The sequence below is a fragment of the Ovis canadensis genome, chromosome X (genome assembly GCF_042477335.2).
Source record: "Ovis canadensis isolate MfBH-ARS-UI-01 breed Bighorn chromosome X, ARS-UI_OviCan_v2, whole genome shotgun sequence".
Lineage (NCBI taxonomy): Eukaryota > Metazoa > Chordata > Mammalia > Artiodactyla > Bovidae > Ovis > Ovis canadensis.
In genome coordinates, this window is record NC_091727.1 from 70,243,815 (window position 1) to 70,260,201 (window position 16,387).

The following is a 16,387-nucleotide window of genomic DNA, read 5'->3' on the forward strand; positions in this document are numbered from 1 at the left end:
AAAACCCCACAAAACCTAGACACAGACCTTATCCTGTTCACAAAAAATAACTCAAAATGGGACTTTCCTGGCAGTCCAATGGTTAGGACTCTGCGCTTCCAATGCAGGAGACATGGGTTGAATCCCTGGTTGGGGAATAAGATCCCGCATGCTGCAAAGCATGGTCAAAAACAGAAAAAAGAAAATAACTCAAAATGGATCAAACGCCTTAGTAAAAGACAAAATATAAAGTTCCTAAGAGATAACATAGTAGAAAATCTAGATGACGTCAGATATAGTGATGATTTTTTAGATACAACATCAAAGACACAATGTATGATAGAAATAACTGCTTAGTTGCTCAGTCATGTCTGACTCTTGTGATCCCATAGATTCTATGTAACCTGCCAGATTCCCTTGTCCATGGGATTCTCCAGGCAAGAATAGTGGAGTGGGTTGCCGTTTCCTTCTCCAGCAATCGAACTCAGGTCTCCTGCATTGCAGGCAGATTTTTTATCAACTGAGCTACAAGGGAAGCCCTTAATATATTATATGATCCAGCAACTGTGCTCTTTGGTATTTATGCAAAGGAGTTAAAACTTGTGTCTGCATAAAAACCTGCATACAGGTGTTTATAACAGTTTTATTCATAACTGCTAAAACTTGGAAGCAACCAAGATTTCTTCAGTACATGAATGAATAAACAAAATCTGGTATATCCAGACAATAGGATATTATTTAGCTCTTAAAAGAAATGCGCTATCAAGCCATGAAAATACACGGAGGAACTTTACATTCATATTACTAAGTGAAAGAAGTCAATCTGAAAAGTCTACATACTGTATGATTCCAAGTATATGACATTCTGGAAAAGGCCAAACTGTGGACACAGCTAAAAGATCAGTGATTACCAAGGGTTAGTGTGGAGGGAGGAATTAGTAGAGTACAGAGAATTTTAGGGCAGTGAAAATACTATTTATGAATACATATTGATGGATACATCTCACTATACATTTGTCCAAATCAGCAGAATGTACAAGACCGAGAGTGAACTACTATATAAACTATGCACATTGGGTGATTATGATGTATTAATGGAGGTTCACCAACTGTAACAAACATACCATTCTGGTGGGGGATGTTGATAATGGAGAGGCTATTATTCATGTGCAGGGGCATAAGACATAACATGAAAACTTTGTATCTACCTCTCAATTTTGCTGTGAACCATAAGCTCCTCAAAGAATAGTTTTAATTTAAAAAAACACAGGTAAGAGAGGTCATGATTGATAGAGCCAGTGGTATGGGATATAGGGCACAGGAAAAAGTTAAGTGTTGAACAAGAAGGAGCCTTTTCACTAAGACAAGCTGCAAGAAGTTAAAGGCAAGTACCTAGCTCTTACCAAAAACTACAGTATTACACTATCAGTCAGTTCAGTCGCAGTCATGTCCGACTCTTTGCAACCCCATGAATCGCAGCACGCCAGGCCTCCATGTCCATCACCAACTCCCAGAGTTCACTCAGACTCACGTCCATCGAGTCCATGATGCCATCCAGCCATCTCATCCTCGGTCGTCCCCTTCTCCTCCTGCCCCCAATCCCTCCCAGCATCAAAGTCTTTTCCAAGGAGTCGACTCTTCTCATGAGGTGGCCAAAGGACTGGAGGTTCAGCTTTAGCATCATTCCTTCCAAAGAACACCCAGGGCTGATCTCCTTCAGAATGGACTAGTTGGATCTCCTTGCAGTCCAAGGGACTCTCAAGAGTCTTCTCCAACACCACAGTTCAAAAGCATCAATTCTTCGGTGCTCAGCTTTCTTCACAGTCCAACTCTCACATCCATACATGACTACTGGAAAAACCATAGCCTTGACTAGACAGACCTTAATCAGCAAAGTAATGTCTCCGGTTTTGAATATGCTATCTAGGTTGATCATAGCTTTCCTTCCAAGGAGTAAGCGTCTTTTAATTTCATGGCTGCAGTCACCATCTGCAGTGATTTTGGAGCCCAAAAAATAAAGTCTGACACTGTTTCCACTGTTTCCCCATCTATTTCCCATGAAGTGATGGGACCAGATGCCATGATCTTCATTTTCTGAATGTTGAGCTTTAAGCCAACTTTTTCACTCTCCGCTTTCACTTTCATCAAGAGGCTTTTGAGTTCCTCTTCACTTTCTGCCATAAGGGTGGTGTCATCTGAATATCTGAGGTTATTGATATTTCTCCCAGCAATCTTATTTCCAGCTTGTGTTTCTTCCAGTCCAGCGTTTCTCATGATGTACTCTGCATAGAAGTTAAAGAAGCAGGGTGACAATATACAGCCTTGACATACTCCTTTTCCTATTTGGAACCAGTCTGTTGTTCCATGTCCAGTTCTAACTGTTACTTCCTGACCTGCATACAGAAATCTCAAGAGGCAGGTCAGGTGGTTTGGTATTCCCATGTCTCTCAGAATTTTCCACAGTTTATTGTGATGCACACAGTCAAAGGCTTTGGCATAGTCAATAAAGCAGAAATAGATTTTTTTCTGGAACTCTCTTGCTTTTTCCATGATCCAGAGGATGTTGGCAATTTGATCTCTGGTTCCTCTGCCTTTTCTAAAACCAGCTTGAACATCAGGAAGTTCACGGTTCATGTATTGCTGAAGCCTGGCTTGGAGAATTTTGAGCATTACTTTACTAGCATGTGAGATGAGTGCAACTGTGCAGTAGTTTGAGCATTCTTTGGTATTGCCTTTCTTTGGAACTGGAATGAAAACTGACCTTTTCCAGTCCTGTGGCCACTGCTGAGTTTTCCAAATTTGCTGGCATATTGAGTGCAGCACTTTCACAGCATCATCTTTCAGGATCTGAAATAGGTCAACTAGAATGCCATCGCCTCCACTAGCTTTGTTTGTAGTGATGCTTTCTAAGGCCCACTTGACTTCACATTCCATGATGTCTGGCTCTAGATGAGTGATCACACCATCGTGATTATCCGGGTCATGAAGGTCTTTTTTGGACAGTTCTTCTGTGTATTCTTGCCACTATTACACAATAGTGGGATTCTTGTTCTGAATCAAAAAGTTACTTGATAAATTGTTCACTTAAAAACAAAGTGGTACATTTTTTATTATATTTTACCACAATATATATATATAAACTTATATATATATAAGTTTACATGATTTCTACCCAATGTCCATATTCTAAGAAGTTAGTATTTACCACCATATTCATGTTTAGCTTAAGTTCAGCTTTTATTTCACCAACTACTCTAGATCTTACACAAGACAAGTCCTATTTAACATCTTGCAGCCATTGAAAAAGAGGTATTCCACATTATATATAGTTTACCTATTTCTATTTACCAGAATAACCAAATAACTTACCATCTGAAATACATCAGAGCCTTCATCAAAATCCACCATAGCAAAAAATATCCTGTTGGTAAATGCACTGGAATATCGCCAGGAGTTTGCAAGGATCTGGAATTCTTCATCAGCTTGCCTGGATGCAATTGGATTTGTAAAGATAACATATAAAACATTTTTAAGAACAATCTAGTGCAAGTCAGGCTCTGTTGATAGGGTTAGGACAAACCTTGGAAAACATTGCCACTGTTTTGGCATGAGAAATCTTATATCAAGAGTTGGGGATTTCAACAAGAAGTAGTGATTATCTGACTCTGCTTCATACTTTGTGCCTGTTTCTTATCAAAAAGCTCCTTCTAAATTCACTGGAAAAAAATCTAGCTACAATTTGTAATAGGCTAAATTACTTCTAAGAGTTCAAAGACAAAGAATTGAGATTAGTTGAAAGCTCAAGCTATATTTTACTTTTCCTGATTTCCCATATGCTTTTAATTCTAAGAGCTGACACTTTTTCCATCTGTGATTATCTTTTTTTGGTTTATCTTAAATTTGAATTTAATAGTATCATACATTTTCACTTCATAAATATGGTAACACTAACAACTGGCAATGACAGTTACAAGTTAACTGAAAGATTAAGGAGTGTAAATAGGAATCATAATATTAGATTAAGTGAAGAGATGAGTAACAGTATAAGAAAAAATATTTTCACCGGATTCTAATAGATAAGAAAACAGCTTTCCCCCTCAAAATGGAATTTACATGATTGTGAAATAAACCTTAAAGTTTATTCTACAGTTTCCAATTGTTGTTTGTTGTTTTAGTCGCTAAGTCATGTCTGACTCTTTGCGACTCCATGGACTGTAGCCTGCCAGGCTCCACTATCCATGAGATTTCCCAGGCAAGATATCAGAGTGCATAGCCATTTCCTTCTCCAGGGTGTGATTATCTTTTAATTCTATCCCTCCACATTTATTTTCATTGCTGTCACCTAAAGTTAGATCTTTACTATCTGACATTTGAATATTAACATTCTTTACTTTCTCCTCCTCCAATCCTTAAACATTGCAATATACCTCAATCTTTCTAAATAGTTATTTCTTGATACTCTTCCTCTTCTCAGAAACCATTGGTGCTTTTTTATTACCTTCAGAACACAATCTCCAAGCTCTTTCACTGGTTATTCAAGGTTCTTTATCATCTATTTCCAAAGAATTCATCTAGCTTTTACACAACCTTCAGTCAGTTCGGTCGCTCAGTCATGTCCAACTCTTTGCGACGCCATGGACTGCAGCACACTAGGCCTTCCTGTCCATCACCAACTCCCGGAGTTGACTCAAATTCACGTCCATTGAGTCAGTGATGCCATACAACCATCTCACCTTCTGTCAACCCCTTCTCCTCCCACCTTCAATCTTTCCCAGCATCAGGGTCTTTTCAAATGATTCAGTCCTTCGTATCAGGTGGCCAAAGTATTGGAGTTTCAGCTTCAGCATCAGTCCTTCCAGTGAATATTCAGGACTGATTTCCTTTAGGATGGACTGGTTGGATCTCCTTGCAGTCCAAGGGACTCTCAAGAGTCTTCTCCAAAACCACAGTTCAAAAGCATCAATTCTTTGGTGCTCAGCTTTCTTTATGGTACAACTCTCACATCCACACATGACTACTGGAAAAACCATAGCCTACTAGATGGATCTTTGTTAGCAAAGTAATGTCTCTGCCTTCTAATGCCTCTGTCTAGGTTGGTATTACTCAATCTCAAACAGGATCTCTTAATTCCAGCACTTTACTCCTATCTCTGTACCTTTCCACACATCATTACTTCTAAACAGAATATCCTACCGTCATATAAATCTGATCCGTCTGTCTAGCCCTAGTACAAGTCCTACCTTCTCTATTAGGCCAAACCTAACCATTCCTGTTATATGTCCTTCCTGAAATTTTATAGCATTTATTATGTGCACAATTCATTTAGTACTTAATCATAAACTGTCTCATTTTGACAGCTAAATTTTCATATGTGGAACTCATTACCCTAGCCAGATGATAAGAGTGAACAGCACTCTGGGATCAAGCACTCCTATACTTCTCATCCTAAGAGCACCAACTACATAGTATTATACTAATTACTGTTACTTAATTTTAGTTATTTGAATGAATTTAGGAAAATGTGAGCTAATTTAAAATTCGGTCTTGTAAAAAGATACTATTAAAAACATTAAGAATTCCATTAATTTGCATTCAATGTATAATTATGAAGGACTTTGTTTTCTGACATTTTTGTATACTCATGATTGCCAGTGAGTAAACTGACTGAATTATGAGTAATTGCAGAGTTTAAGTTTATTCATAGTTAATACTATTATTTTTCCTTCTTCTACCTATTTTCAATTTATATTCAGCATAATCCCATGCCTGAAAAAGAAGAACAGCACTCTGGGACCAAATATCTGGCCTATCTCCTACCTCTGGGGAGGAAATCTTTTAAGAAGTGTTATAGAGGCTTGGGGAAGCGTAACACATTATTCTGAAAGAAGGCTGTCTATTCCTTCACATGGGCTCAGGCTATCAGAATTTGGAAAAACCTCTCAAGATTTTACTAGTTTTTCACAGGGTAGCTGTATCATTTCCTTTAAAGTGATTTCCCAGACTACACATATGATCTAAAAATATAAGTAAATGAATAACAAAAAGCAAAAGCTATTTTATTTTTTAGTATCCACTATTTTTAATTATCTATAATGTTTTTGTTTAAAGAAATACCTTTTTTCCTAAAAGCATTCAGAAATAGTAAAATCAAATCAACTAAGCATTGTTTGATCAAAGTTTAAGTGAGATCAGTCTCCATTTCTAAGGTTTAAAATTACTACAAAATAATCTAGAAAAAAGAAATACCTCTACATCATGAATCTTTGTTTTCTTTAAAAGTTCTCCTGTAATTCCAAATTTTGGATGCAGTCACCATTATTGCATTAATAAATATCTCTAGCTTTCAGTATAGCATTTAAAACACTGGAAACTGTTTCTTCCAAAAATGAAAGATTTGTTTTACGTAACTTCTGGGACTGTTGTCATAAAACAAGAGCACAAAAGTACTACATCAATGCTATCAACATCCATTTATAGAACTTGGTATCAATTTATGATTTTTAGATTTTCTGTTATTTCTATGATGGTTACCATGATACTTTATCCTTGCTTTTTGTCCCTCCCCCACTAATACGGACAAAGACTGGGGACTTCCTTGGTGGTCCAGTGCTTGAGAATCTCCCGTCCAATGCAGGGGAGGCAGGTTCAATCCCTGGTCAAGGAACTAAGATGCTACATGCTTCAGGGCTACCAAGCCTGCACACCACAAATAGAGAAAAGCTGGTGTGCTGCAATGAAGACCCAGTGCAGCCAAAATGAATAAATAAACAAAACCTTAAAAAAAAAAAGACTATAAAAGAGTAGTACTATTATGTGTTAGTGAGAAGGGGATGGCAAACCACTCCAGTATTCTTGCCTGGAGAATCCCCATAGACAGGGGAGCCTGATGGGCTGCAATTCATGGGGTCACAAAGAGTTGGACATGACTTAGCAACTAAGCACAGCACATTATGTGTTACTACAGACACACTAAGTAAGGTATACACATTCATTGTTTATGTACCCACTGAACTAAACTCATTCTTCTGGGATTGAAAAATGGTTAAAATCTTTTGAGTTTTTTAATTTTTAAAGTGTAGTTGAAAGTTCATACTTGCACACGACACATTGTCTATGAAGTTGGAGAGCAGTGAACATGACAATAACGGAGTAGTTTCTTGGTGGGGCTTTAACAAGGCGACGGAACTTGTCTCCATTCATTCTTATTACAGGCCTTTTATTGGTCCATTCCATCAGTTGACTAACCTTTTCAGACAACACCATCTAAGAAAAAGATAAAGAATGCCATTAATACTCTCAACCTGGAATTTAAAGTTTTTTTTAACTAGGCCACTGAAAACCAAGCTAATAAGCAGAGGTACATAAAAAATATAAGAGAACTAAAAATTAAATTTTGTACTTGCGCCTGATGATGATAATTATTCTTAAAATTATATTATTTCATGATGAGATTTAAACATATACTACATTTTTATGTGCATGACTTATTTCCTAATAAATAAAATAAGATAAAATCATAAAAATTTTCATTGGCCAATGATTCCAAAGAATGTGGGAAGAGCTATTCTATCTAATTTTAAGGCTTATTATTCAGCTTCAGTAAGCAAGGCAGGGTGATACTGATAAAAGGATAGATACATAGATCAATGGAACAGAAATAAGACCTTGAAATAGACCTACACAATTATAGCCAAAGGTGCAAGATCAACTCAGCCTTTTCAATAAACAGTACTGAAATAACTGGATATCCATAGTCAAAAGTAAGAACCTCAAACAGAACTTCACACCTTATACAAAATTAATTTAAAAATGGATCACAAAATTAAATATAAAAATGAAAAGTATTAAAAATTAGGAGAAAATATTCAGGATCAATGAGTAGGCAAAGAGCTCTTAAGCTGACAACAAAAGCATAATTCAAAAAAGAAAAAAACAAAGATAAACTGGACCTCATCAAAATTAAAAACTTTTGTTCTGTGAAAGACCCTGTAAGGAGGATATGAAGACAAGCTATAGAGTGGGAGAAAATATTTTGAAACTACACACCTAAAACAGATTAGTAGTTTGAATATATTTTAAAACCATCAAAATTCAGAAAAACAAACAAAATAGACAAGACATCAAGAGACTTCATCAAAGATGATCTACAGATGACAAATAAACACACAAAAAGATGTTCAACATCAGTCATTACTAAAATGCAAATTAAGGGCACAATGAGCCATCAACACATATCTGTTACTAAAATAAAATATAGTCACAATACCAAATGCTGGCAAGGATGTAGAGAAACTGGGCCTCTCCTACATTGGTGGTAGGAATATACCATGGTCAGTCTTTGAAAAAGAGTTTGGCAGTTTCTTTAAAAAATTAAGCAAGTGACCTGTGAAAGTGAAAGTCGCTCAGTCGTGTCCGACTCTTTGCAACCCCATGGACTATACAATCCATGGATTTTTCCAGGCCAGAATACTGGAGTGGGTAGCCATTTCTTTCTCCATGGGATCATCCCAACCCAGGGATCGAACCCAGGTCTCCTGCATTGCAGATGGATTCTTTACCAACTGAGCCACAAGGGAAGCCCAAGAAAACTGGAGTGGGTAGCCTATGCCTTCTCCAGAGGATCTTCCCAACCCAGGAATCAAACCATGGTCTCCTGCATTGCAGGTGGATTCTTTACCAACAGAGCTATCAGGGAACTAACCATATAATCCAGCAACTGCATTCCCAAACATACATCTCAGAGAAATGAAAATGTATGTCTGTACAAAGAAAGAGCTAAATTTTGTTTGTTCCTTTTTATAAGTCAGTCATCATGAGGCAATGGAAAAGAAGCATGGTTAGTCAATGAGAATTTCAGTTTGAAATAAATGCAATCATATTCATTTATCATTCCTCTCACCTCTACCCTTATGTTCAAACTTTGCAAAAGTATTAAAAAGGGAAAAGATAAAAAAGAAGTGCAGAAGACAAGAATCTCAGTGCAAGGTTAATGCTAATTCATGGTTTTGTTCTTTACAAGACAGGGGTATGTTTGTTAATGGTTGGTAAATCATGGAGTGGTACACTATTCAGAAGCATCTGACCAATTACATTTCCCATTATTTACACTAAACTTTGGCCAGGGCACTGGCATTCAAACTGTAAAATCAATTCCTTCCCTTTAAACTCAATCATCAAGGAACAGATGTTAGGATGTGCCTTTTCACTTTGAAAGTAGATCAGGAATCTAATAGAGAAACAGCATTCTTTGAAAGACAGATGTCACTGTATGCCTGCTAAGTCACTTCAGCATATTAAAAAGCAGAGACATTACTTTGCCAACAGAGGTCCATCTAGTCAAAGCTATGGTTTTTCGAGTTGTCATGTATGGATGTGAGAGTTAGACCATAAAGAAAGTTGAATGCTGAAGAATTGATGCTTTTGAACTGTGGTGTTGGAGAAGACTCTTCAGAGTCCCTTGGGCTGCAAGGAGATAAAACCAGTCCATCCTAAAGGAAATCAGTTCTGAATATTCATCGGAAGGACAGATGCTGAAGCTGAAGCTCCAATACTTTGGCCACCTGATATGAAGAACTGACTCATCAGAAAAGACCCTGATGCTGGGAAAGATTGAAGGCAGGAAGAGAAGGGGACGACAGAGAATGAGATGGTTGGATGGCATCATTGACTTGATGGACATGAGTTTGAGAAAGCTCCGGGAGTTGGTGATGGACAGGGAAGCTTGGTGTGCTGCAGTCCATGGGGCCACAAAGAATTGGACACAAGTGAGCAACTGGACTGACCTTTAAAGCATGTCTGAATTCAACCAATACTGAAAAAAGTATTTATTTCCTGAGTACACTTTTATGAACAATAGAGAAAGATAGCATAGAAAGATAGTTTTGCAGCTGGGACTTCCCTGACGGTCCAGTGGTTAAAAATTTGCCTGCCAATGCAGGGGACACAAGTTCAATTTGACCCCTGGTCCAGGAAGATTCCATATGCCATGGGGCAAACCCATGCACCACAACTAGTGAAAACTGTGCACCCTAGAGTTCATGCTCCATAAGAGAAGTCAGGGCAATGAGAAGTCTATATACCACAATGAGAAAGTAATCCCCACTTGTCACAACTAGAGAAGACCCGGTACAGTAAAAATAAATAAATAAATTTTAATGAAAATAGTTTTGTAGCAGATAAAAGATAATTCCAGTAGGAGTCTCAAAATGAATATGTCACATGTGGAAAAATGAATATAGTCTTTAACAAGCCCACAGAGAAATATATACACTCTCAAAAGACTGGTATAACAAATAATTAACAAGACTTGTGGAACAATGAATGATACTAAGGAAACAGGCTGTGAGGGAGGGATAAATTAGGAATTTGCTGTACACCTAAAACACAACATTGTAAATCGACTATACTTAATTTTTTTTAAAAAAAGGAAACAGGTTGGTGGTAAAGACAGTAGAAGAGAGTGAAACAGAAGGCAGACAGGATAAGGAACAAGTGGTGGAGTCTAGTTCAACAATAGAATTAGTTACGAAAAATTGTCAAGAACAGAATATTTGATTTAAAATAAGGCTGCATAGATTAAACTCAGTTTTTCAAAACAAATGAATTGTTATCTGACACAGAATTAATGATCCTCTTAGCTGAGAGAACAATATTAGTTCACAGTTTAAAAATACACATTCAATATTCTAAAGCAGTCATCAATTTCTTTATATTTCAAATTAAATTTGACAGTTACCAGCAAATTGAAACATAACTTGGCTATTTTATTAACTTTAACTACAGATTCTATTTGGAGCTATTTTAGAAAAGAAAAAGTAAAGCAACAGCAGATATAGTTTCACATAGTCTATCTCTATTCAGTCATATAAATACATGATCATTCCAATAAAACAAATAAATATGCTTTGAATTAGTGATAAACAGTTGGAGTCTCGTTAAACAAAATCTCAAATAGGTCTGGGTAAAATTTTGTGATATCCCTCTTTCTGTTTATAACTGGAGAGACCAGATTTCTGGCCATACAATCCCTAAGTAACTTACCAAGTAGAAGAGATTAGTTCAAAGGAATTACAGACACTTTAAAACTCTGAAGAACTACACAAGAAAGGTCTTAATGACCCAGATAATCATGATGGTGTGGTCACTCACCTGGAGATGGACAACCTGGAGTGTGAAGTCACGTGGGCCTTAGGAAGCATTAGTACAAACAAAGCTAGTGGAGGTGATGGAATTCCAGCTGAGCTATTTCAAATCCTAAAAGATGATCCTGTGAAAGTACTACACTCAATATGTCAGCAAATTTGGGAAACTTATCAGTGGCCACAGGACTGGAAAAGGTCAGTTTTCATTCTAATCCCAAAGAAGGACAATGCCAAAGAATGTTCCAACTAGCATACAATTGCACTCATTTCACATGCTAGCAAGGTAATACTCAAAATCGTTCAAGCTAGACCTCAACAGTAGTTGAACCGAAAACTTCCAGATGTAAGCTAGGTTTAAAAAGACAGAGGAACCAGAGATCAAATTGCCAACATTCGTTGGATCATAGAAAAAGTAAAGGAATTCCAGAAAAACATCTAGTTCTGCTTCACTGACTACACTGAAGCCTTTGACTGTATGGATCAAATCATAACAAACTGTGGAAAATTCTTTAAGAGATAGGAATACCAGACCACCTTATGTCTCCTGAGAAACCTGTATGCTGGTCAAGAAGCAACAGTTAGAACCAGACATGGAAAAACTGACTATTTCAAAATTGAAAAAGGAGTTTGTCAAGGCTATATATTGTCACCCTGCTTATTTAAGTTACATGAAGAGTACATCATGCCAAATGCAGGACTAGATTAATCACAAGCTGTAATCAAGACTGCCAGGAGAAATATCAGCAACCTCAGATATGCAGATGATACCACCCTAATGGCAGAAAGCAAAGAGGAACCAAAGAGCCTCTTGATGAGGGTAAGAGAATAGTGAAAAAGCTGCCTTGAACTCAACATTCAAAAAATTAAGATCATGGCATCTGGTCCCATCACTTCATGGCAAATAGAAGGAGAAAAGTGGAGGCAGTGACAGATTTTATTTTCTTCGGCTCTCAAATCACTGCAGATGGTGACTGCCACCATGAAATTAAAAGATGCTTGCTCCTTAGAAAGAAGGTTACGAAAAAACCTAAACAGTATTAAGAAGCAGAGACATCACTTTGCCAACAAAGGTCAATCTGGTCAAAGCTATGTTTTTTTCCGTAGTCGTGTATGGTTGTGAGAGTTGGTCCATAAGGAAGGCTGAGTGCCAAAGAATTGATGCTTTTGAACTGTGGTGCTGGAAAAGACTCTTGAGAATCCCTTTTGACTGCAAGGAGATCAAACCAGTCAATCCTAAAGGGAATCAGTCCTGAACATTCATTGGAAGGACTGGTGCCAAAGCTGAAACTCCAATACTTTTGCCAACTGATGCAAAGAGCTGACTCACTGGAAGAGACCCTGATTCTGGGAAAGATTGAAGGCAAAAGGAAAAGAGGGCAACAGAGGATAAGATGGTTAGATAGCATCACCAACTCAACCGACATGAATTTGGGGAGATAGTGGAGGACAGAGGAGCCTGGCATGCTGCAGTCCATGGGTTCCCAAAGAGTCAGACATAACTCATCGACTGAACAACAACAACAACAAAATGGGATTATCACCTCAAAACACTGCTTAATACAGAGGCAATTAATTACTTTCTGAGTTCATTTTTGACAAATGAACTGAAGACAGATCACAACAAAATGTGAACTAGTTTTAAACTTTTACAAAAAAAGTACATAAACATAGCTCAGAGCATAATTAAAAGTTATAATCCTTATTCACAATGATCTAACCTTTAAAATTTTAATATGTCTCAAGATGGTAAGCCCATCTTGAATTGGTTTTATTGAGAAAATATAAGCTACTATTTGGAATGCCTTCCATGTATGTGTCAGGTAGCAACTTCTCTTCTTACAGAATGAACATTCAATTCAATGGGAGGCTTCCCTGGTGGCTCAGACAAGTAAAGAATCTGCCTGCAATGCAGGAGACCCAGATTCTATCCCTAGGTTGGGAAGATCCCTTGGAGAAGGGAATGGCTACCCACCACTCCAGTATTCTTGCCTGGAGAATTCCATAGACAGAGGAGCCTGGGGAGCTACAATCCATGGGGTCACAAATTCCTACAAGAACACAGTAAGGTTAAATACTCTATTTTTATTTCATTTAAATGTTGAGTAAACAGGATCAGAGAGGTTAAGTAACTTGGACAAAGTGTCACAGTTAGTAAGACACAAAGCTAGGATTCAAACAGATCATTCTAAATCAAGCAATAGCAGCATTACTAACATGTTGGACCAGGTAATTCTTTGTTGTGGGGAGCTGTCTGGCACATTGCTTACTAAGCAGCATCCCTGACCTCTACCTGTTGGATGTCTGTACCATCACCAGCTACCACCAACAAAAAATGTCTCCATACATTGCCAGGTAATCCTTGGGAAGTAAAATTCTTCACTCCCTCATTGAGAAACATTGTTCTAAACTGAAAAGGATTTTAACAGCTCAACTCAAGCTTTTATAATTTTATTATGTATTCAAAAATATTTGTATTAATTACTGATCAGAACACAATATAAAAGAAAGATTTGGTAGTAAAAGTAAGTAAAAACTTCCTGGAGAAAGCCGTTAGCACGATAGATAATAAAATTCCTAGGCCTGTGTTTCCCAAAGTGTGGCTAATGTAAAGGAGCCTATTAAAAGTACAGACTTCTAGGTTTCATCCTCCAGTAAATCTGATTCAGTAGATCTACATAAACTCCACTCAAAGGATGCTGATTAGCAGGTTAGCTGATATAAAAGACCTAGCAGCATGCCTGATTAAGACATATTGTCTGTCCAATAATGTGCTGGGTTTCCTGTCTGGTTTGGTGGGCCAAAAACACAGATGTTTTTCCATGAACCCAATACGAATTGAGTGTTATAAATCCATTCACTTACTTCTAAGAAACTGCTTGGTGAGCAGGTTGCTGAATTTTGTCGGGTTTATCAGTTACTGCTCCTGGCTACCTCTATGGTAAGATAGCACCACCATCAGTCACTGAGACTGAGGCTTTTATTTGCCAAGAAGGCATCATCCATATAGTGAACTCTTTAAACATGGAAAGGGAGAGGAACTTATGCTAAATCCTGACTCACCAACTAGTAGCAAATGGCAGAAGAGCTTCGGTACTCGCAGGGGAGACTATAAACATATATAGGAGGCCTTGCTACCTGAATATGAACGGACCTTGATCCCCACATGTCAGTAAGATGGCACAAGAAGGTGTTAGTGATGTCTAAGACTGTATAGCACCTGTCATCAGACTATGAAATGGATTTAGTTGCAGTCACAATGTCTGGGAGCAACAGTTGCAATCAGCTGGTAATAAGCTGCTATAAGACTTCAGTTCCTGTTAAGTCTTTTTTTTTTAACTGGCATTAAGGGCTAAGATACTACATCACTTACCATCTCTGATGCCTTTAAGTCTTTAATCAAGGCTGTGATTTCCCATTTTCTTTCTGGGGGAAGGGGCGGTTCTTAAGCTTCTGGTGGATTCCAAGAATGTGGAGTTTTAACATAAACCCAAAGTGATTTTTTATGCATTGAAGTTTCAGTATTGCTGTTCTACATTTTAATTCTTATGAGCAAGTCATCAAGACAGTATGGTACTGGCACAAAGACAGAAATATAGATCAATGGAACAAAATAGAAAGCCCAGAGATAAATCCACACACCTATGGACACCTTATCTTTGACAAAGGAGGCAAGAATACACTATGGAGAAAAGACAATCTCTTTAACAATCTCTTTCCCAGTGGTGCTGGGAAAACTGGTCAACCACTTGTAAAAGAATGAAACTAGAACACTTTCTAACACCATACACAAAAATAAACTCAAAATGGATTGAAGATCTGAACATAAGACCAGAAACTATAAAACTCCTAGAGGAAAACAGAGGCAAAACACTCTCTGACATCAATCACAGCAGGATCCTCTATGACCCACCTCATAGAAAATTGGAAATAAAAGCAAAAATAAACAAATGGGACCTAATTAAAGTTAAAAGCTTCTGCACAACAAAGGAAACTATAAGCAAGTTGAAAAGACAGCCTTCAGAATGGGAGACTATAATAGCAAATGAAGCAACTGACAAAGGATTAATCTCAAAAATATACAAGCAACTCCTGCAGCTCAATTCCAGAAAAATAAATGACCCAATCAAAAAATGGGCCAAAGAACTAAACAGACATTTCTCCAAAGAAGACATACAGATGGCTAACAAACACATGAAAAGATGCTCAACATCTCTCATTATCAGAAAAATGCAAATCAAAACCACAATGAGGTACCATCTCATGCTGGTCAGAATGGTCGCTATCCAAAAGTCTACAAGCAATAAATGCCAGAGAGGGTGCGGAGAAAAGGGAACCCTCTTACACTGTTGGTGGGAATGCAAACTAGTACAACCATTATGGAGAACAGTGTGGAGATTCCTTAAAAAACTGGAAATAGAACTGCCATATGACCCAGCAATCCCACACTACTGGGAATACACACCGAGGAAACCAGAATTCAAAGACACATGTACCCAAGTGTTCATCATAGCACTGTTTATAATAGACAGGACATGGAAACAACCTAGATGTCCATCAGCAGATGAATGGATAAGAAAGCTGTGGTACATATACACAATGGAGTATTACTCAGCCATTAAAAAGAATACATTTGAATCAACTCTAATGAGGTGGATGAAACTGTAGCTGATTATACAGAGTGAAGTAAGCCAGAAAGAAAAACACCAATACAGTATACTAACACATACATATAGAATTTAGAAAGATGGTAATGATAACCCTATAAGCGAGACAGCAAAAGAGACACAGATGTATAGAACAGTCTTTTGGACTCTGTGGGAGAGGGTGAGGGTGGGATGATTTGGGAGAATGGCATTGAAACATGTATATTATCATATGTGAAACAAATCGCCAGTCCAGGTTCGACGCATGAGACAGTGTGCTAAGGGCTGGTGCACTGGCATGACCCCGAAGGATGGGATGGGGAGGGAGGTGGGAGGGGGTTTCAGGATGGGGAACACATGTACACCCATGGCAGATTCGTGTCAATGTATGGCAAAATCACTACAATATTGTAAAGAAAAGAGAAATTCTTTTACAGAATTTAGCCTGTAATTAGCCTCCAATTAAAATAAATAAATTTATATTTAAAAAATTATTATAAGCAAGGACCCCATGTTATATAATTTATATGCAATTATATACAGAAATTAAATAAGCATTAAGCAATTTAAGTTATAAACAACAGGAAAAAATACACCATTCCTAAAAATAAACCTCCACATGTT

At 37.6% G+C, this 16,387-nt stretch overlaps 1 protein-coding gene across 1 annotated transcript in view; it reads right to left on the reverse strand.

Moving 5' to 3' along the window:
- The window catches only part of MAGT1 (magnesium transporter 1), a 47,975-nt gene that overhangs the window by 26,069 nt on the left and 5,519 nt on the right, over nucleotides 1–16,387 (reverse strand). Inside the window, exons 2-3 of the mRNA XM_070291871.1 lie at nucleotides 7,073–7,242; nucleotides 3,349–3,466 (exon numbers count right to left, since the gene is read on the reverse strand). Of these exons, the coding sequence (XP_070147972.1) occupies nucleotides 3,349–3,466; nucleotides 7,073–7,242 (288 nt within the window). The remainder of the gene's footprint in view (nucleotides 1–3,348; nucleotides 3,467–7,072; nucleotides 7,243–16,387) is intronic.